Source organism: Oncorhynchus mykiss, chromosome 28, assembly GCF_013265735.2.
Source record: "Oncorhynchus mykiss isolate Arlee chromosome 28, USDA_OmykA_1.1, whole genome shotgun sequence".
NCBI classification, from domain to species: Eukaryota; Metazoa; Chordata; class Actinopteri; order Salmoniformes; family Salmonidae; genus Oncorhynchus; species Oncorhynchus mykiss.
In genome coordinates, this window is record NC_048592.1 from 17,757,420 (window position 1) to 17,780,425 (window position 23,006).

General features: G+C 42.5%; 1 protein-coding gene across 7 annotated transcripts in view; it reads right to left on the reverse strand.

The window, feature by feature from the left end:
- LOC110508653 (histone-lysine N-methyltransferase 2C) overlaps positions 1–9,921 on the reverse strand; it is a 138,344-nt gene extending 128,423 nt beyond the window's left edge. For all 7 annotated transcript variants that reach the window (XM_036966414.1, XM_036966417.1, XM_036966415.1 and 4 more), the window contains exons 1-2: positions 8,924–9,921; positions 4,778–4,975 (exon numbers count right to left, since the gene is read on the reverse strand). In XM_036966414.1, coding sequence (XP_036822309.1) covers positions 4,778–4,974 — 197 coding nt within the window. In that variant the 5' untranslated portion in view covers position 4,975; positions 8,924–9,921. The remainder of the gene's footprint in view (positions 1–4,777; positions 4,976–8,923) is intronic.
- Positions 9,922–23,006: the final 13,085 nt, after the last annotated feature.

Genomic DNA, 23,006 nt, shown 5'->3' on the forward strand with positions numbered 1-23,006 from the left:
TTATTGTTATTGTCCATCCCTGTATTTTTGTGAAGTGTATACGGGCCTACAGACCTAGACTAGCACGCAAAACATGTATTTGGATAATATATTCACTTAATCAGGTTAAAATCATTAGGCTACCACCTCCTAAACAAGCTGCTGGTCAATGACTCTTGTCCAACTACCAGTGGAAGGCGGACGGAAGAAAATTAAGCATTTTATGCTTCTCACAATAGATGGAATTTGGCCCTACTCAGATCACACTCGACCTCCTGTTGAGTGGCTCAAGAGACTTTACTACACGTCTCACGCAATCACTAGCCTACCCCACCCTTCACCTCTCATACCATCGCTAGCCTACCCCACCCTTCACCTCTCACACCATCACTAGTCTACCCCACCCTTCACACCATCACTAGTCTACCCCACCCTTCACACCATCACTAGTCTACCCCACCCTTCACACCATCACTAGTCTACCCCACCTCTCATACCATCACTAGTCTACCCCACCCTTCACCTCCCATACCATCACTAGTCTACCCCACCCTTCACAACATCACTAGCCTACCCCACCCTTCACCTCTCACACCATCACTAGTCTACCCCACCCTTCACCTCTCACACCATCACTAGTCTACCCCACCCTTCACAACATCACTAGCCTACCCCACCCTTCACCTCTCACACCATCACTAGTCTACCCCACCCTTCACCTCTCACACCATCACTAGTCTACCCCACCCTTCACCTCTCACACCATCACTAGTCTACCCCACCCTTCACCTCTCACACCATCACTAGTCTACCCCACCCTTCACCTCTCACACCATCACTAGTCTACCCCACCCTTCACCTCCCATACCATCACTAGCCTACCCCACCCTTCACCTCTCATACCATCACTAGCCTACCCCACCCTTCACCTCCCATACCATCACTAGTCTACCCCACCCTTCACCTCCCATACCATCACTAGTCTACCCCACCCTTCACCTCTCATACCATCACTAGTCTACCCCACCCTTCACCTCTCATACCATCACTAGTCTACCCCACCCTTCACCTCTCATACCATCACTAGTCTACCCCACCCTTCACCTCTCATACCATCACTAGTCTACCCCACCCTTCACCTCTCATACCATCACTAGTCTACCCCACCCTTCACCTCTCATACCATCACTAGTCTACCCCACCCTTCACAACATCACTAGCCTACCCCACCCTTCACCTCTCATACCATCACTAGTCTACCCCACCCTTCACCTCTCATACCATCACTAGCCTACCCCACCCTTCACCTCTAGGCTCCTCTGATGATGATGACAACTTACCTGTAAGTGACACTAGGGCAGAGTTAAAGACACACAGATAGTTGCTACAGTCAAAACTCAGACCTGCAAACAAGGTGATGTACGTTTTCCTCTCTTTTTTTTTTTTAAATGAACAGTCTGCAGAGCAAAGTAAACAAACATCAATGGAGAGTGCATAAACAGAGCACACACACACACAAGGAGAGATTTGTCAGTGTCAGGATCCTCCAGTAGGAGTTCTGTCTTAACCCAATCTGAGGGCCACGTCGAGGTGATAATTGTCATGGATACAAATTAAACAGCACCACGTACAGTGAGCCCACTAAGTGGGAAGAGCAAACAGTCTAAATGAGAGAAGCCAGCATTTTGCGGGGGTAGTGGGGAGGATGCAGGGGGAGGGGGTAATTTTCGATGCCACTGGAGAAAGAACACACAAATCGGCCAGTTTGCCAAGTCAACTCCTCCCTCCAAATGACTTCCTACTCCAGATAAGCAGCAACAAGATGGAAGACTAAATGGCACAGTTCAAGACTCTGCATTGGGCAGGAAACAGTGAACCAAAAAAACAGCCATACCAACAGAAAGTACCAAATCAATAAATGATTAGTGAAGTAGACACTAGATAGCCCTGATCTTTATTTCTGTAATGAAGTCTCGTCATGGCAACACATATTTAAGCAAGTCCATAAGGCCCAAAATAAGCCCAGCTCTAACAGTGACGAGAGCTCCATAATGTTGTAACCCACAACCTCAAAGCCCAGGAGCATCCCAGTGATGACGGCACGGGGGTGTAGAGTAGACAGACACCAGGATAAATTCAAAAATGCATCGCTGTTCCCAGACATCTCCAGCTCCTCTCTCCCTCCGTCACTGTCACTGTCTGATAGGAGAGAGGCCGTAAGGGGCTTCTCTGGTGCCCAACGTCTACAGCAGATAGATATGTCTGTTTGAGTAAAGATAGATACGTCTGACGTAAATTAATGTCTGATATCAGCCATATTCAGAAGATTGGTAGTACATACACACGAGCCATAAAGTCAACCTGTATTAAGTTGATGATGCATCTGACCCACCTTCACTGGCATGGAATATCACTCTCTACACAATTACCAGGGCTTTCTGATTATTCACCAAGGTATTAATGATAAATACACTTTATGAGCAACAGGTACATAAGAATCTGACATTTAGGTCTAGTACAGACAACTGTATATCGTCATAACCCTGTCTGTGACCATTCCGAACGTGCTGTGCCTATAGCGCAGTGTCCTTATGCTCTCATGTAGCCTTCAAAGTGTAGTCTTTTCTTTTGACTTTTCTTGAAATGGCAAAAAACCCTAAAGGTCTGGAACATCCAACTCCCCAACTTCTCCCCATGATCCCACCACCAGGAGAGAGAAGAGAAAAAAAGAGGTTGAAAATAATGCTGTGGTAAGTAGTTCCAGCTCTCAGGGAGCCGACAAGAAAACCTGGAACAGATTTCCCTATTCTGGAATGGAGTGGTGGATGACTGGGTGATTCAACGCAGTATCCAATTAGTCAACAAAATGTCTAACTTCTAAGTGAACCCTTTTGTGTCCTATTTACATCAAAATAGTGCCCAGTTGATACATGCTGCAAAGACAATACAGTATCACTAGCTCTAGACTACATTTGTTCATTCTCCTGATATGAACACTTCAAATCTTACTCTTCTTACAAAAACAACATGCTAGTATCGAGTCATCTGAGATGTATACAGCAAGCTTCCCCTCCCCCTCGATGAAAGGTGCTGCCTGAGACGCAAGTATCGGTAATAATGCATACTTCCCTCCACCGTCCCATGGGTCTTTAGCATTATCACCGCCAAGAGTGTCCCAGAAAACTGATGCACTCTCTCTCATTCAAACCCAACTGATCATAATAACACACTGATAACCTGAACAGCCGTCCACTGCTTGATTCTGGAACAAGGGAGACCTTGGAAAGAACCAAGTGAGGACGTCAGCACATGCTGGGAAATACAGCCCAACCATATAGCAGGCATAGGCTATGTATTCCTTGGATCACTTGCATGCTATAAATAATGGGGCAAATGACATGTTGACCTACACCCATGCTTTGCCACTCCCACCAACCAACCTATCAGCTAATTCGACCTAGACCGGGAATTGTCTCGGCTGTCCTTATAGCCATGGCATAAACATATCATTTGGATGATTGATTGATAATAGATTGCTCACACACACCATCTCCTTGATATCCTAATATGGTGACCCCAGATCAAATTAGTCAGAGTTAGATCAATTGTAGGCATCATATTACACAGCTCAGCTCTCTGAGCTGCATTATGTGTTGCCATGGATATAACAAATGAGGCAGGTTGGTACTGCTGCATGCAATAAAACCGTGGAAAGGGTTTGTGCTTGAGTTACCTGTATTTATAAATGTGTTTAGCCCCCTATGCATAGAGTAGCTCTGGATAACGGTCTGCAAAATGAGATCTTTGCCTGATGAACAGATTTGGATAGTATCTATGTAATGTTTAAACACATTTTGGGGAAGGGGAATAGAACACCACAGTATGAATCATAACACCCATAAAACCTAGAGGTTAAACTGGGAAATGGTTCCAATCGTCTTTCTACCATTCATTCTTCCCATAGGGGATTTTAGAAACACTTACAATAAGAGCTGTGTTTCGTGTAGGCTTACCCTGATGTGACGTTTTGATAAGCGTAAATCTCTCTAGGACAAGGTGACTTTGATCAATATATTCACCTGTGATTACACCCCAAAAATGAAAGCCAGAGTAGAAGGTAATTAGCATATCATAAAGAACTACAAATACTATGATGATATGGGTGAGACTGCCGAATCGAGACAAAGGTAAGAATATTTGGATTAACTATCTAATGTTAATTCAAATGTAGTAATGAATAAATTGGCTACATTTCTTTAAATTGACAATTCCGTGAACTGTCTTGTTTATTAAGTTTTAAATTGACACAATACCTGTTAGCAAAGGGGTCAGCTAGAGATGACATGCAGGAGCTTGCAGGGATTTGTAGTTTTGCATGACGTCTAATTTGATGCTAATTACCATTTTCAAATCTGAGCAAATATAGAGACAAATATATTGATAAGTGTCAGCTTGTCTGAGAGACATTTACATGGTTATCAAAAAGTCACGCCAGGGTAAGCTTACACGAAACACAGCCCTTATTTTAAGTATTTCTAAAATCCCGTATGGGGAAAAAGTAATGGTGGAAAAACAATTGGAACCGTTTCCGTTTGGCCACTAGGTTTTATGGGTATTATGACACCTCCACTGTGGGGCTCTATAGCCACTTGAATAGCTTCCAGTTCTAACACCACAAACAAAACACAGACTAAGTTCACAGAATAATGATTTATAGTGTTTGTGATGACTCAGGCAAGTCTATGTGCACTGTAAATTACCAATAGAATTGTGAAGATATGGAGGGTAAACAACATACTTCTTCCTGGTCTTGGATGTGGGTGGCGCCTGGGGTGCAATGGTGGTGGTGGTGGTGGTGGCAGCATCCTTGCGCGGCCTGCCCCTGGGGCGCTTGTCTGTCTGGGCAGGGCTTCCTGTGGACGTGGCCCCTGCACTGCCGGAGGGCAGCGAGGGTCCCTGGTCAGAGGGCTCCACAGTCTTATCCTCTGATGACATTCTTCTCGAAGGGAAGGAGAGAGAGGCATCAGTGCACAATCATGCCTGTTTGAATATGTGGTTTGGTTACTTGACGTACTTTGGAATCAGTGTATGAATAAGATGTGCCGGACAAGTTATCACATTGCCTTGATCAAATGTTGAATCTATTCTACACAATTGATTATTAAAAAAGGGTCAATCTGCAGATGCTCTTCCATCTTTAGACATAAATTAATGTACCCATTGGTTCTTGAAGAACAGAACTTAAATGCCTCAACTGTCATACCCCATCAGAACCTTATTTTACTCCAAAGTTTGTAAACAAAGTACACTGAACAAAAATATAAACGCAACATGTAGTGTTGGTCCCATTTTTCATGGGCTGAAATAAACATTTTCCATACACACAAAAAGTATATTTCCCAAATATTGTGCACAAATTTGTTTACATCCCTGTTAGTGATCATTCATATTTTGCCAAGATAACCCATCCACCTGACAGGTGAAGCATATCAAGAAGCTGATTAAACAGCACAATCATTACACAGAAGCACGTTGTGGTGGGGACAATAAACAGTCACTAAAACATGCCGCTTTGTCACAACACACTGCCACAGATAACTCAAGTTTAGGTAGCGTGCAATTGGCATGCTGACTGCAGGAATGTCCACCAGAGCTGTTGACAGAGAATTCAATGTTAATTTCTCTACCGGAAGCCACCTCCAATGTCATTTTAGAGAATTTGGCAGTACGTCCAACTGGCCTCACAACCGCAGACCACGTGTATGGCATTGTGTGCGCGAGCAGATTGCTAATGTCAACTTTGTGAACAGAGTGCCCCATGGTGGCAGTGGGATTACAATATGGGTAGGCATTAGTACAGACAACGAGCACAATTGCATTTTATTGATGGCAATTTGAATGTACAGAAATACCGTGATGAGATCCTGAGGCCCATTGCCGTGCCTTTCATCAGTCGCCATCACCTCATGTTTCAGCATGGCCCCATGTCGCATGCATCTGTTCATAATTCCTGGAAGCTGAAAATGTTCTTCCATGGCCTGCATAAATCACCAGACATGTCACCCATTGGGCACGTTTGGAATGCTCTGGATGCTCGTGTTAAAGTTCCCAACAACTTCGCACAGCCATTGAAGAGGAGTGGGACAACATTCCACAATCAACATCCTGATCAACTCTATACGAAGGAGATGAGGACTGGTTCTGATCCACACCTCTACTTTTTTTATGATGCATATCTGTATTCCCAATCATGTGAAATACATGGACTGATTTCTTTATATGAACTGCAATTCAGTAAAATCTTTCAAATTGTTGCATTTATATTTTTCTTCAGTATAAATCAAAACATGGTTAAAACACATTTGTCATAGTTCTGGCACCCATAGCTCTCTTTGAATTTGAGAGTGGTTACATTTCTCCAGGCCCATCCCTCAGCTTATTACCAAAACAGGGGTGGCATATCTTTTTCCAGATATGATACTCGAGGAAATGCCTAAAACTTACCTCTGACCTTTCTACGTGTCCTTCAAAATCACTTATCAGCTGAAGCAATGTTCAACCTATTCGACAGTGTTATCAATGTAAGAGTTCACATACCTACTCTCTCCTTTCCTGAGCTACCTACCACCACACTGTGACCTCATGTCTCTGTCTGGATGATCGTTCGTCCTTCGATGCCTTGCTTGTGTTCTTGCATTCCTCTCCTATCAGCCTCCGAAGTTGCCTCTACTTACCACTGAAATAAGCCTGCTCTATTTGTTTGTTCCACAGTGGATTAATTAGTTTGCTCCACTGTGGTTCTCTGTTCAGTATCATATTGTAACAGTACGAGAGGACACACTGTAAAGCAGTAGGCATATTTGTTTTATGACAAACAATGAGAACAAAAAGTCATAAGTGTATTGACTTTTCAGCTCAGCCTGACTGTCTGTTGAAGATGATGTCATCCCGATTTTTTTATGGGCTTGTCTGACACCCTGTTCTCTCAGACAGTTGAGGGACAGTGCCAATGGGAGACTCTCTCTTCCGGCAAACTGTCTCTTCCTGGAACTAGCCTACTACACCGGATCCATGGTTGACTAGACAGGATGCAGCTAATGCCAGAAGTGCCTTATTTGACATTATATGCATTCCTGCTAGCCATGACCAGGATCCATCCCTCCACTGCACAGTATACTGCTGTGTCATCAGGGGGACCTTGCACTGATTTTGAGATTGTAATGAACTAGCTACCTATGTGAGAGCTGAGTCTTTCCAAAACACAGCTTGATGTTATTCTGTGACTGAGCCTACATTTGACCTATTGTGGCATCCAATGCCATCTTTGTGGGGAAGTTCAGCTAAGACTAGATGTAGTCAATGGGAGAGAAAAAACATAACTGACACAGTATCAACAAATTGAGCATGGGGTTGTTCCAAATCATGTAGGTTGCTGCAAAATATGTAGACCCTAGATGAGCCCCCTTGATTGGATGGTCTTTGGTAAGCCAATTGCCTAACGTCTATATTCCATTCTTCCCAAAGGCAATCACAGCAGCCCTTAATGTGGTCTTTGTCATACACAAGCAAGTAGGCTGATACATTATGTGCCCTTGTCTGCCTATAGAGCAATAGGCTTGACAGCAAGTTTGAACATGTACAGGTTACAAACATAACAAATAGATAAAGTATGGATTCTGGAAAGAAAGATTCACTATAGCCCTACTCAGACTATGACCATAAGGAGGAGGCACAAGTGGGTGGCGAAAAGCTGGGGCGTGAAGTAGATCAATGACTAGATAAAAAAAAGTGGAATAAAATAAAAAAAAAGTGTAGTGACCAATTATGGTAAACAGACTAAATATATACACTTTAACGTGAATCATAATGTTTCATATTAGTTTCTACAGAGAACTACATTAGCATGGAAGAACATTGGTTTCATAAGGCAGTGGGCACAGTCGGGTACCCCCAGACACACTGGGCTAGCTAGCTACCTTTGTTAAACTAGCGTACAGCACAAAGCAACTGCATGCTCAAGTCAGCCAAAACAAGCTAACTAGCTAGCCAGCCATCCTAGGTTCTTTGTAGTCTTTGTTAGGCTATTGCATGGCATTGCAAATGAGTAACAATATGATGTGCCTACTAATAGACTTGTGATATCCCACTTTGTGGGATACAGAGAGATAAGATGATGATCAGGGTATTTGATTAATGATAAATGGGATGCAACTGCCTATATCGCCAGCCAAAGTATCTGAAAGACTAGTTAGCTAAAAACGGTAGGTAGCTACCATTAGCTAATTTGCTGAGCCGTTGAAAATGGGAGTTAGCGTTAGTCAAGATCTACATAGTGTTGATATCCAAGGCTGCCTGGTAGTTTTAACAATTATCTAACGTTAAACTTCAAAGTCAAGTCACTTTTAGAAGTCATGCATGATTCCACAGCTACCTACCCGGTAGCTAACGTTAGCTAACTAGCGTGTGGATAAAAGGTTTTGGCTAGCAAATCAACTAGCTAACTCGCTACATTTCCCAAATACAGAAGTTTGCCAACTATGTCGATAGCTATCCAGTAAACTAGATGGTTATCTAGTTTTGTTAGCATTATGTTTTGTATGAGACGACCTCCAAAATAAATATACAGAGATCAAAACGAGCGTAGCTAACTTAGCTGGTCAACTTCTAGTTGTTAGCTAACAGGTTCGCTAGCTACATAACATTACAGTATACAGAATCAACAGCGGTGATTCACAGCACACGTTAGCCTTGCATTTAGCCACAACTGAATCATTTACGTGTCTAAATGTATTTTCTAGCAGAAATTCGTATAGTTTGGCTGATTCGCTGTGTCGAAGAACGGAACAAACAAGGCGGCGGAAAAACACTAGGCTCGAGCGGCCGCTGCAAATCCGAGAATTATGTAGCAAGCGAGTACATGAAATAGCTAGCTAAAATAACTTACCTTCAAAATTATGAATAGTAGGTTATCTTCTTCATATCCAAAATTGTAAGAGATATATAGTTATATCACTTTGTAGTGTATTTGTGAGGAATAATGATATCGCCAACTGTCACTCAGCTAGTTAACGTTAGATAAGTTAGCTAGCTCAGTCTTCTGTTCTGTACGAGAAGTAGCTAACTAGCTAGGTGGCCACGCCAATGTTAGCTACGAAAGCAATACCACCGCTGTTAAAAACAAAGCATGAACGCATACACCAATACTCCGATGTATAACATCACCCATTTGAAAAAAGGATGCAAAATGTAAATCCAGTAGAGATCAGCTTCATTGCAAACGCATGATGGATCACTTTCTTTTCTCCAAATGACAGCTGTCGTCGCACAAATAAAATGTTCAGCTAACTGCCACACTTAATCCTTTTACTAACTATTATTATAGGGGGAAGATGTAGCCAATATCCATAATCCAAAACAGGCACGAATTCCAAGTAGTCTTCTTCAAAAAAAAAATTACAAAATCTTCACGAGAAAGCCAATGCTTTGGACAAAAATAACCGATGCAAAGGCTAGTTCCTCGAGCTAGCTCGCTGGCTCACGAGCGTTGCCAACTGGTTCTATTTTGTTCAGCCGCGGCAGAAAGACGCCTCAGCTGGCCAGCCGGAAACACTAACACGAGTGTTCAGATAAACAAAAACACTTTTTTTACTCTAGCTATGTCAAAAAACACGAAATGGCGAGTTCTACCTGGTCAAAATAATTAAAGTTGTATCGTACTCTTTACGGTGGCCATGTTTAAGTGACACAAAATAATAACTCCCGACTGTAGGACTCCCAAAAATATAGGTCGAAAATATCGTTGCATAAATCGAAGCGATACACTTGGAGATGTAATGGTTTCTAATAATATTTTATTATTTTCACTTGTATTAGAAGTCAAAACCGCAAATGAGGTTAAATGCAATTTCCATAGGTTTATAAAACAATTTCTTGAAAATACTCCCTGACCCTGCGGAAGAATATGGGCATTTAATAAATACGGTAAAGTGAATCGGTTACTTCTAAAATGTGGAACTCTGATCATAAACTGTGGAACGGACTGCAGTAGGCCTTGTGATTTAAAGGGCAATTCCGCCACTTGTCAGCCTCATATTAATCATATCATTAGTCGTTTTTTGGGGTATCTGTATTTTACTTTAATATTTATATTTTTGCCAACTTTTACTTTCACTTCAAACCAAATCAAATTGTATTAGTCACACGCACCAAATACAACAGGTAGACCTGCTTACTTACAAGCCCTTAATTAACCAACAATGCAGTTTTAAGAAAATACCCCCAAAAAAGTAAGCGATAAGAACAACAAATGATTAAAGAGCAGCAGAAAATAACAATAGAGGGGGTACCAGTGGTACCGAGTCAATGTGTGGGGGCACCGGTGTCAAGGTAATTGAGGTAATATGCACATGAAGGTAGAGTTATTAAAGTAACTATGCATAGATAGCCATTTGATGAGTCTTATGGCTTGGACGTTGGAGCTATTTAGGAGCCTCTTGGACCTAGACTTGGCACTCCGGTACCGCTTGCCATGCGGTAGCAGAGAGAACAGTCTATGACTAGGGTGGTTGGAGTCATTGACAATGTTTTAGGGACCTTCCTCTGACACCGCCTAGTATAGAGGTCCTGGATAGCAGGAAGCTTGGCCCCAGTGATGTACTGGGCCGTTCACACTACCTTCTGTGGTACCTTGCGGTCGGAGTGCTACGGGTTGGTAGTTTAGGCAGGTTAGGCAGGTTACCTTAGTGTTCTTGGGCACAGGGAATATGGTGGACTGCTTGAAACATGTTGGTACTACAGATTCAGACAGGTAGAGGTTGAAAATGTCAGTTAAGACACTTGCTAGTTGGTCAGCGCATGCTCGGAGTACACATCCTGGTTATCCGTCTGGCCCTGCGGACTTGTGAAGGTTGACCTGTTTAAAGGTCTTACTCACATCGGATGCAGAGAGAGTGATCACACAGTCGTCCCGAACAGCTGATGCTCTCATGCATGTTTCAGTGTTGCTTGCCTCGAAGCGAGCATGTAAATTATTTAGCTCGTCTGTTAAGCTTTTGTCACTGGGCAGCTCTCGGCTGTGCATCTCTTTGTAGTCTGTAGTAGTTTGCAGGCCCTGCCACATCCGACGAGCGTCGGAGCCCGTGTAGTATGATTTGATCTTAGTCCTGTATTGACACTTTGCCTGTTTGATGGTTCGTCGGAGGGCATAGAGGGATTTCTTATAAGCTTCCGGGTTAGAGTCCCGCACCTTGAATGCGGCAGTTCTACCCTTTAGCTCGGTGCGAATGTTGACTATAATCCATGGCTTCTGGTTGGGGTACATACAGTCACTGTGGGGACGACGTCCTCGATGCACTTATTGATAAAGCCAGTGACTGATGTTGTGTACTCCTCAATGCCATCGGAAGAATCCTGGAACATATTCCAGTCTATGCTAGCAAAACAGTCCTGTAGTTTAGCTTCTGCTTCATCTGACCACTTTTTATAGACCGAGTCACTGTTGCTTCCAGCTTTAATTTTTGCTTGTAAGCAGGAATCAGGAGGATAGAATTATGGTCAGATTTGCCAAATGGAGGACAAGGGAGAACTTTGTACACGTCTCTGTGTGTGGAGTAAAGGTGGTCTAGAATTGTTTTCCCTCTGGGTGCACATTTAACATGCTGATAGAAACTAATTGAAGTTTCCCTGCATGAAAGTCCCCAGCCACTATTAGCAACGCCTCTGGATGAGCGTTTTCCTGTTTGCTTATGGCGGTATACAGCTCATTGAGTGCAGTTTTAGTGCCAACATCGGTCTGTGATGGTATGTAGACAGCTACGAAAAATACAGATGAAAGCTCTCTAGGTAGATAGTGTGGTTTACAGCTTATCATGAGTTACTCTACCTCAGGCGAGCAAAACCTCAAGACTTCCTTAGATATTGGGCACCAGCTGTTGTTTACATAAATGCATAGGCCCCTGCCCTGTGTCTTACCAGAGTCTGCTGTTCTGTCCTGCCGATAGAGCGTATAACCCACCAGCTGTATGTTCTTAATGTTGTTGTTCAGCACGACTCGTTGAAACATAAGATATTACAGTTTTGAATGTCCCATTGGTAGGATAAACATACTTTCAGTTCTTCCTATTTATTTTCCAGTGATTGAACGTTAGCTAGCAGGACGGAAGTCAATGGCAGATTAGCCACTCATTGCCTGATCCTCACAAGGCAACCTGATCTCTTTCCGAGAAATCTCAGTTTCCTTCTCCAACAAATAACGGGGATCTGGGCCTGGTCGGGTGTCCGTATTATATCCCTCCCGTCCAACTCATTGAATAACTCTTCCTCCAGTTTGAGGTGAGCAATCGCAGTACTGATGTCCAGAAGCTCTTTTTGTTCATAAGAGGAGGTAGCAGCAACATTATGTACAAAACAAGTTACGAACAACGCAAAAAAACAAACAAAATAGTATGGCTGGTTAAGAGCTGAGAAGACGGCAGCCCTCCCCTCCAGCACCATCACTGATACTTCACCACATTTCTAATGAAAATAATGTACCTTTTACTCCCTACATTTTCTCTGACACACTTATCAAGAGAACATCCCTGGTCATCCCTACTGCCTCTGATCTGGCGGACTCATTAAACACAAATGCTTATGTCTAAGTGTTGGAGTGTGTCCCTGGTCAGTGGCAGTTTTAGCTTGTATAGCTCCCTGGGCGAACCCCCCCCCCCCCCCCCCCCCCCTCCCATTCTGCACTAACTGTAATTTTTATTCATGCATTTGGAACAACACAAATAAATAATCATAACATTTAAAACTGTATATAAATAATATTTACAAATAATATTTAATATTTATCAAAAACAAGTAACAAAGACAAATAGAATCAAATCTGCATTGATTTGGCACTGGAGCATCAATACATTAACCATTCCCTAACACTGTCAACCAAGAGTCAAGACTAAACCAATTCACCTTGGTGGTGTGCAGACTGGTTTTATATTATTAACGATTTCGCACAAACCAGAAAAAAATGCAACGATATGTCTGTGAAACTATATACTGTATTCACAGTGGTATGAATGAATTGTGGTGTATTTGGTAGTATTTCGTAGTGTGACTGTTTTTATTAATTGCATTAGTACTGTACAAAGTTAGAGGAGTGCTATTTAATAGATTCCCCAGCTCCCTCTACCTTGGGCTTCCAGTGGGGAGACCTGAGGTCAACCTACCTCCGCCCCATTTATAGCTTCGCTTTTACTTTTGATACTTAAGTATATTTGAGCAATTACATTTACTTTTGATACATAAGTGTATTTAAACCAAATACTTTTAGACTTTTGCTCAAGTAGTGTTGAAAAGGTTGAAGGTTGAAAAGTGGTGGAGATACTCTTTAACCCTAGCACTAGTAGGCTACTGGCCTGGGCTGCATACTTTTGTTTCAGACAGGGTAGGAACTGTTTCCCAGGGGACCCTAATTAGTTGATTAAATCGCCCAGGCTACACCGGTTTAGTGTTTAGATAAGATCTTATGACCTATGCAGAGTGTATTGGGTCATTGCTGCACAAGTGTATTTCTTTGAAGGCAAACGTTTTGGGACCATGCTGTTTGGGGTGTTGTCAAATGTGCTCACAATGTATATTAACTTTATCATCAATGTTTGTTTGACAACATCCTAATTAAATTGTGTAAAGTTATGCATTAATGCATTTTGTTTTCAGTTGGTTGCAGGTTATTCCATGTGTTTGGAGAACATCAGATGGGAGTCCAGCAGGCCTATACTATTGAATCAGACCTTCAGAACCAGTAAGATCCTATTTCAAAAAAGCAAATCATATACCTGAATAAAAAATAAAACAAGTGTTGTTTTTTTTATATATCTGCCTCAGACTGTTCCCTATAGGCCTGCTTTAATGGACCTAGAACCTGTGGTTTGAATAGATGTTACACTAGCACTACCATACCGGAGTCAAGCATGAAAGTTATTGCTTAGTTAGTGTAATCAGGTGTTTTGATATAATACTTGGCTGAAAATCCTGCACACCCTGTGGGTTCCAAATTGGATGCCCATGGGCAATGTCTGGTCAATAGTATATCAATACAGAATAGGTCTAGCATTTTGTGATTCACATTTGTTTTTGTTTGTTGTGTGAATCATTGGCAGTAGGCCTATAGTCTGTAGGGTCATAAGGACATGCTTTATTGACACCAATTAATTTTAGATCAGCCCAATATCCAAACCCTTAACCCACATTTTGTTCCTCCAAATATGCCTGTACCTAAACACAACTACTGGTCCATGAATTAGGATGGATTCAGTTTTTTTTTTTAACTTTGTGATAACAGTTAAGTAGATAAATATTGCCACCATGTGGTCATACAAGTATAGTCTACTCTATTAGTCTACTCTAATGTAGAAATTCTGAAAATAAAGAAAAACTCTTGAATGAGTAGGTGTGTCCAAACTTTTGACTGGTACTGTATGTGTGTGTGTGGGTTTGTGTGGGAGTGCCAAAGTGGTGTGTGTGAGTGTGTACGTACACTAGATGACTCAAAATATTTGGACAACTGCTCGTCGAACATCTCATTCCAAAATCATGGGCATTAATACAGAGTTGGTCCCCCCTTTGCTGCCATAACAGCCTCCACTCTTCTGGGACAGATTTCCACTAGATGTTGGAACATTGCCGCGGGGACTTGCTCCACAAGAGCATTAGTGAGGTCGGGCACAGATGTTGGGCGATTAAGCCCGGCTCGAAGTTGGCGTTCCAATTCACCCCAAAGGTGTTCGATGGGGCTTACGTCAGGGCTCTGTGCATGCCAGTCAAGTTCTTCCACACCAATCTCGACAAATCATTTCTGTATGGACCTCGCTTTCTGCACAGGGGTATTGTCATGCTGAAACAGGAAAGGGCCTTCCCCAAACTGTTGCCACAAATTTGAAAGCACAGAATTGTCTAGAATGTCATTGTATGCTGTAGCATTAAGATTTCCCTTCACTGGAACTAAGGGGCCTAGCCCGAGCCATGAAATACAGCCTAGACCATAATTCCTTCCCCACCAAACTTTACAGTGGGCACTATGCATTGAGGCAGGTAGCATTCTCCTGGCATCAGCCAAACACAGATTCATCCGTCGGACTGCCAGATGGTGAAGCGTGATTGATCACTCCAGAGAACGTGCTTCCACTGCTCCAGAGTACAATGGCGGCGAGCCTAACGCATTGCACATGGTGATCGTAAACTTGTGCGGCTGCAGACAGTTATTGTGCTGATGTTGCTTCCAGAGGCAGTTTAGAACTCGGTAGTGAGTATTGCAACCAAGGACAAACAATTTTTACGTGCTACATGCTTCAGCACTCAGTCCTGTTCTGTGAGCTTGTGTGGCCTACCACTTCACTTTGAACGTTTCCACTTCACAAAAACAGCACTTACAGTTGACCGGGGCAGCTCTAGCAAGGCAGAAATTTGATGAACTGACTTGTTGGAAAGGTGGCATCCTATGACGGTGCCAGGTTGAAAGTCACTGAGCTCTTCAGTAAGGCCATTCTACTGTCAATGTTTGTCTATGAAGATTGTATAGCTGTGTGCTCGATTTTATACACCTATCAGCAACGTGTGTGGCTGAAATAGCCAAATTCACTCATTTGAAGCGGTGTCCACATGCTTTTGTATATAGTGTATTTAGCGTGTATAATCTAGTGAGTGTTTGTGTGTACGGTCAGTGCAAGATAGTCCGGGTAACCATTCATTGACTATTTATCAGTCCAGTAGCTATTTGAAAGTAGTGATGTAAAGTACTTAAGTAGTACTTTCAAGTATTTTTACATAAGTCGTTTTTTGGGGTATCTGTACTTTACTATACTATTTATATTTTGTACAACTTTTACTTCACTACATTCCTAAAGAAAATATACTTTTTAATCTACACATTTTCCCTGACACCCAAAAGTACTCGTTACATTTTGAATGCTTACAGTACAGGAACATTGTCTAATTCACACACTTATCAAGAGAACATCCCTTGTCATCCCTACCACTTCTGATCTGGGGGATTCACTAAACACATGCTTCATTTGTGTTGGAGTGTGCCCCTGACTATCTGTCTGCTTTGGTTTGCTTAATAGAAGGAATTTGAAATTATACTGTCACGCCCTGGCCATAGAGAGGCTTTTATTCTCTATTTTGGTTAGACCAGGGTGTGACTAGGGTGGGCATTCTATGTTAATTTTCTATGTTTTATATTTCTTTGTTGTTTGGCCGTGTGGTTCTCAATCAGAGGCAGCTGTCTATCGTTGTCTCTGATTGAGAACCATACTTAGGTAGCCTTTTCCCACTGGGTTTTTGTGGTTAGTTGTTTTCTGTTGAGTGTTTGTATTGCCTGTCAGAACTGTTTCGGTTATTCCTTTTGTATTTAGTGTTCAGTTTTGAATATATAATATGAACACGTACCATGCTGCACCTTGGTCCTCACCTTCTTCCTATGAATGCCGTTACAGATACTTAAGTATATTTTAGGAATTCCATGTACTTTTCATACTTTAATATATTTAAAACCAAATACCTTTACTCAAGTAATATTTTACTGGGTGACTTTTACTTGAGTCATTTTCTATTAAGGTACTGTATCTTTACTTTTACTCAAGTCTGACAATTGGATACTTTTTACACAACTGTTTAAAAGTCTTATGGTTTGGGAGAAGAAGCTGTCACGAAGCCTGTTGGTCCGAGAGCCGATCCTCCCGTACTGTTGCCGGATGGTAGCAGAGTGACAGTCCAGGAATGGCTGAAGAATTGTAACATTTATCTGGAGCTAACTCTGCAGATTGCACTACTGGGTGATTTGAAAAGTCATAGTCAATTGATCAATAATATAATAGTACCTTTAGTAATAACATTCATCTTTAATTTACAATCTGTAAAAACTATGAGTAGAAAGGTTCAGAACCTTTGTGAAACAGCACAGTTTAAAAATACAAGGCAAATAGAAATTCAATATAGATGGTGATAGATGGGAGGGGTTGAGTGGAGCTGAAGTGTGGGACTAATAACACGATAACTAATGTAAAATATACTGTCCGTAAAATGTACTTTAGGTTCAGAACTTTTGTGAAACGGCACAGTTGAAAAATATGGCAAATATAAATCAAACTGGATGATCTTCAGGGGTTGAGAGAATCGAAAGGATAGGAGTAAAGACAAACAAAACTATTGTAAAATAGATTGTCTGTAAAATATATACACTGCTCAAAAATATAAAGGGAACACTAAAATAACACATCCTAGATATGAATGAAATATTCTTATTAAATACTTTATTTACATAGTTGAATGTGCTGACAACACAATCACAAATTATCAATGGAAATCAAATTTATCAACCCATGGAGGTCTGGATTTGGAGTCACACTCAAAATTAAAGTGGAAAACCACACTACAGGCTGATCCAACTTTGATGTAATGTCCTTAAAAGAAGTCAAAATGAGGCTCAAGTGTGTATGACCTCCCTACAAAGCCTGGGCATGCTCCTGATGAGGTGGCGGATGGTCTCCTGAGGGATCTCCTCCCAGACCTGGACTAAAGCATCCGCCAATTCCTGGACAGTCTGTGGTGCAACATGGCGTGGCGTTGGTGGATGGAGCGAGACATGATGTCCCAGATGTGCTCAATTGGATTCAGGTCTGGGGAACGGGCGGGCCAGTCCATAGCATCAATGCCTTCCTCTTGCAGGTACTGCTGACACACTCCAGCCACATGAGGTCTAGCATTGTCTTGCATTAGGAGGAACCCAGGGCCAACCGCACCAGCATATGGTCTCACAAGGGGTCTGAGGATCTCATCTCGGTACCTAATGGCAGTCAGGCTACCTCTGGCGAGCACATGGAGGGCTGTGCGGCCCCCCAAAGAAATGCCACCCCACACCATGACTGACCCACCGCCAAACTGGTCATGCTGGAGGATGTTGCAGGCAGCAGAACGTTCTCCACTGCGTTTCCAGACTCTGTCATGTGCTCAGTGTGAACCTGCTTTCATCTGTGAAGAGCACAGGGCACCAGTGGCGAATTTGCTAATCTTGGTGTTCTCTGGCAAATGCCAAACGTCCGGCACGGTGTTGGGCTGTAAGTACAACCCCCACCTGTGGACGTCGGGCCCTCATACCACCCTCATGGAGTCTGTTTCTGACCGTTTGAGCAGACACATGCACATTTGTGGCCTGCTGGAGGTCATTTTGCAGGGCTCTGGCAGTGCTCCTCCTGCTCCTCCTTGCACAAAGGCGGAGGTAGCGGTCCTGCTGCTGGTTTGTTGCCCTCCTACACGTCTCCTGATGTACTGGCCAGTATATCCTGGTAGCGCCTCCATGCTCTGGATACTACGCTGACAGACACAGCAAACCTTCTTGCCACAGCTCGCATTGATGTGCCATCCTGGATGAGCTGCACTACCTGAGCCACTTGTGTGGGTTGTAGGCTCCGTCTCATGCTACCACTAGAGTGAAAGCACCGCCAGCATTAAAAAGTGACCAAAACATCAGCCAGGAAGCATAGGAACTGAGAAGTGGTCTGTGGTCACCACCTGCAGAACCACTCCTTTATTGGGGGTGTCTTGCTAATTGCCTATAATTTCCACCTGCTGTCTATTCCATTTGCACAACAGCATGTGAAATGTATTGTCAATCAGTGTTGCTTCCTAAGTGGACAGTTTGATTTCACAGAAGTGTGATTGACTTGGAGTTACATTGTGTTGTTTAAGTGTTCCCTTTATTTTTTTGAGCAGTGTATATAGTATGTATAAGCTGGAAGTAGGCAGGTTTCCTTGGAGCTCTTGGGAACAGGGACAATGATGGTCAGCTTGAAACATGTTGTGATTACAGACTGGGACAAGGAGAGCTTGAAAGATAAGGGCTTTCCCGCAAGACGTGTTGTATTCCTCGAAGCGAGCATAAAAGGCAGTTAGCTGGTTTGGGAGTTTTGTGTCACTGGGCAGCTCATGGCTGTGTTTCCTTTTTTAATCCATTATAGTATGTGACATCCCTGCCACATACAACAAGCTTTGAAGTCGGTGTAATAGGATTTAACCTTCCTCCTACATTGTCCTTTTGCATGTTCAATGTCTCGTTGGAGGTCCTAGTGGGCTTTCTTGCATGTGTCCATGTCCCGCTCCTTGTAAGTGGTAGCTCTAGCCTTTAGCCCAGCATGGATATTGCCTGTAATCCATGGTTTTTGGTTTGGATACATATAGTCACTGTGGAGATGTGCACTTATTGATGAAGCCTGTGACTCTTGTGGTAAATTCCTCAATGCTATCGGATGAATCCCGGGACATATCCCAGTCTGTACTAGCAAAGTAGGTAATGACCATATAATTAGATCTCTATGGAAATGACACTCATTTGAACAGAACTGGCAGTTGAGATCAACAGTTGTAGAGCAGCATGGTAGTAAAGTGAGAGGGACCTGCAGTGCTGGGTGTTGCTTTTTTACAGCCCTATGGTCAATACATTTTCTCAGCTAAACACCACTATTGTCCTAATTACCTTTGATACAGTGCTCATATGTTCCTCTTTACATACAACACACTGCATAATATACTCCTGCTTGTATGACCTCTTCGTTTGAGGTAGGGGGCAGTATGACACCATGTACAACATTAAGTGCGCTGAAGACCATACAGGGTAACACCGTTTTGGGTAGACACTCCCTCTTTAAATCTAGACCATGGGGCTGGAGAAGTGTAACCACTCTTAAATTCATAGACAGAACTATGCATGCAAGGACTAGTTTAAACCATTTTGCCCCTTTTGCTGCACTTGTCATCCCTGGACAGTCCTGTATTTCAGCCCCTTTTTTGGTGTCCCAACTTTTCTTTCTACAAAAAAAATGCCATTTTGTCAGCAAGACGCATCAATTCATTCAGGCTACAAGAGTGTAGACCCAATGACTATTACCACATGTCATGACACTTTCTGGTGTTTTGTAACACGTGTCTCTTTCCATTCAACAAATGGAGCTGGTGCACAGTGCAACTGTTTAGATGCTGGAATTATTTTGGAGTGGACAAACATGTGCAGCAGGTAGCGTAGTTTTCAGCCGGGACTCAGACTAGATGTAACATAGTAAACGGAAATTCGGGACACTCAAATTAGTGTGATTTGTTAGGTTTGGTAGGGTTACATAAGATAAGGATACTAAAGGTAAAAATGAGGGGTGGATGGGTGAGTGTATAATGTGAACGTAGAGTTACCCAAAATTAGGGATGGGTGGGTGTATACCATGAACGTCTAGCAACCCAAAGGGTGCATGTTCGATTCTCATCAAGAACAACTTTAGCATTTTAGCAACTTTCCAACTACTTACTACTTTTTAGCTGCAACACTTTGCAACTACTTAGCATGATAGCTAACCCTTCCCATAACCCTTTTAGCTAACCCTTCCCCTAACCTAACACCTAACCCTTTAACCTAGCTAACGTTAGCATTAGCCACTAAATTAGAATTCGCAACATATTGTACGTTTTGCAAATTTGTAACATATCATAAGAATTGTAACATACTATACAAAATGGATGATGGACAACCACAAATGAATGCACACACTACCTGATCAAGTATGTGGACACCTGCTCGTCAGACATCTCATTCCAAATCATGGGCATTAATATGGAGTTGGTCCCCCCTTTGCTGCTATAACAGCCTCCACTCTTCTGGAAGGCTTTCCACTAGATGTTGGATCATTGCTGCGAGGACTTCCTTCCATTCAGCCAAAAGAGCATTAATGAGGTCGAGTATTTAGGCCTGGCTTGCAGTCAGCGTTCCAATTCATCCCAAAGGTGTTTGATGGGGTTGAGGTCAGAACATTATTCCTCCTCCACCAAAATTTACAGTTGGCACTATGCATTTGGGCAGGTAGCGTTCTCCTGGCATCCGCCAACCCCAGATTCATCCGTTGGACTGCCAGATGGTGAAGCGTTATTGATCACTCCAAAGAACGCCTTTCCACTGGCTTGTGTTTGGCAGCTCGGCCATGGAAACCCATTTCATGAAGCGCCAGACTAACAGTTTTTGTGCTGACGTTGCTTCCAGAGGCAGCTTAGACCTCGGTGGTGAGTGTTACAACCGAGGACAGACTATTTTTATGCGCTACACGCTTCAGCACTCAGTGGTCCCATTCTGTGAGCTTGGGGTGTCGAAAATGGTAAAGTATGCACTGGGAAAAAGTGGAGTCTTTCAGAGTGACCAGGAGTGGTCTTATTTTGATTCATTGTATTTCTGAAGAACAGAGGAAGATTGCACTAGGCCTCAAAATAATCCAGACAACAGAAGTTTTGTGCTTTGGACTTCGGAGTAGAGCACCTGTCAAAGGAGTCATCTCAGGGGTGACGACAGATGTTCAGGTCGAATACCTGAAGAGAATTCCTGGTGTCGTTGATGCCCGGCCTCTGGGTGAATGGAGAAAAATAAGAAAGTTTGTCAGTTCTGTTGTTTTTGATAAAGAGCATCTACCTAGGCATGTGAAGCTTGGTTATGTAAGATAAGATGTAAGAGCTTTCCTTCCCGAACCACTGCAGTCTAAGAACTGTAAAGGATTTGGCCATGTTTTAAGTGTGTGAAGGCGGATGGAGTCTACTGAAGAATGGCGTGTAGAAGGACAACGGTGTTGGAATTTCGTTGGGGATCATGATCCTGAGTTCCTGGAGTGCCCTGTAAAGGTGAAGGAGATTAAGGTAGCAAAAGGTAGCGCGACCAATCAAATCTCCTACGTGGAGGCAATTTAAAAGATTTGAGAAAACAAGTGATGCTACTGAAGATATGGTAGTGGATGCACCACAGCCTGTAGTAAATATTTTTTTGCCAGTCAAAAGGTGGATTTTGGGGTGTTCATTGCCACAGTTATAAACAAAGTTATGGTTTATTTTAAAAATTACATGTATTAATGATATAATGAATATAAACAATGGAGTTGTCACATATGCAGCTAACAAAAATATATGGGAATGTCTGCTCAATCCAAATTTACAACCAACTGAATGCAGCATTACCACAAAAATGGAGGAGGCAAGTGGAAAAGGGAGAAGGTAGTGAACAGGTTTGCCTGCCATAAATTAAAGATACAAATTGGCTGAAAGGAATTGGAATAAATAGAAAAATATACCAGTTTTACTTGAGGACAAAAATGGTGACAGGTTCACCATACAGTTTGCAAAATAAATGGGAAGAGATTTGATGTACTGATTCCATGGTACATTGTTCATGAACTGGTACAAAAAACACTTGATTCAACACTGAGTTTTTCAATTTGAATTATTTTACAACATTCTTGCCAAAATATATGACCTCTGAACAGGGATGGTGGTGGATGGGTTAATAATGTAAAAAATATATATATATTTATGTTTACAGACATATTCAATCTCTCCCTATCCCAGTAAGCTGTTCCCACTTGCTTCAAGATGTCCATCATTGTTCCTGTACCCAAGGATTCGAAGGTCACTAAACTAAATAACTATTGGTTGTAGCACTCATTTCTGTGCCAAGAGTGTGCAAAGATGTCATCAAGGCAAAGGGTGGCTTCTTTGAAAAATCTTAAATATAAAATCTATTTTGATTTGTTTAACAAATTTTTGGTTACTGCAAGATTCCATAGGTGCTATTTCAAAGTTGATGTCTTCACTATTATTCTACAATGTAGAAAATTGAACAAATAAAGAAATACCCTGGAAGGAGTAGGTGTCCAAACTTGACTAGTACTGTATATAGTGTAGATTGTTATATGGCTTTTTTTTTGGCTTGGTTTTGCTTCCCCAGGGATTTTACCCATTCAACGCTACTGCCCCCTAGAACCCTCAAACTCAACTCTGGACGTCAAAGCCAGGTCCACTGCGTTTTTTCATTGTTCCCCTCTAATCAGGGACTGATTTAGACCTGGGAAACCAGGGATGTGAGTGTTAACACACTTACATGTCTTACTCACGTCGGTCACGGAGTATGAGAGCTCACAGGTGGCACTATGTTATCCTCAAAGCGGGCAAAGAAGGTGTGTAGCTTGTCTGGGAGC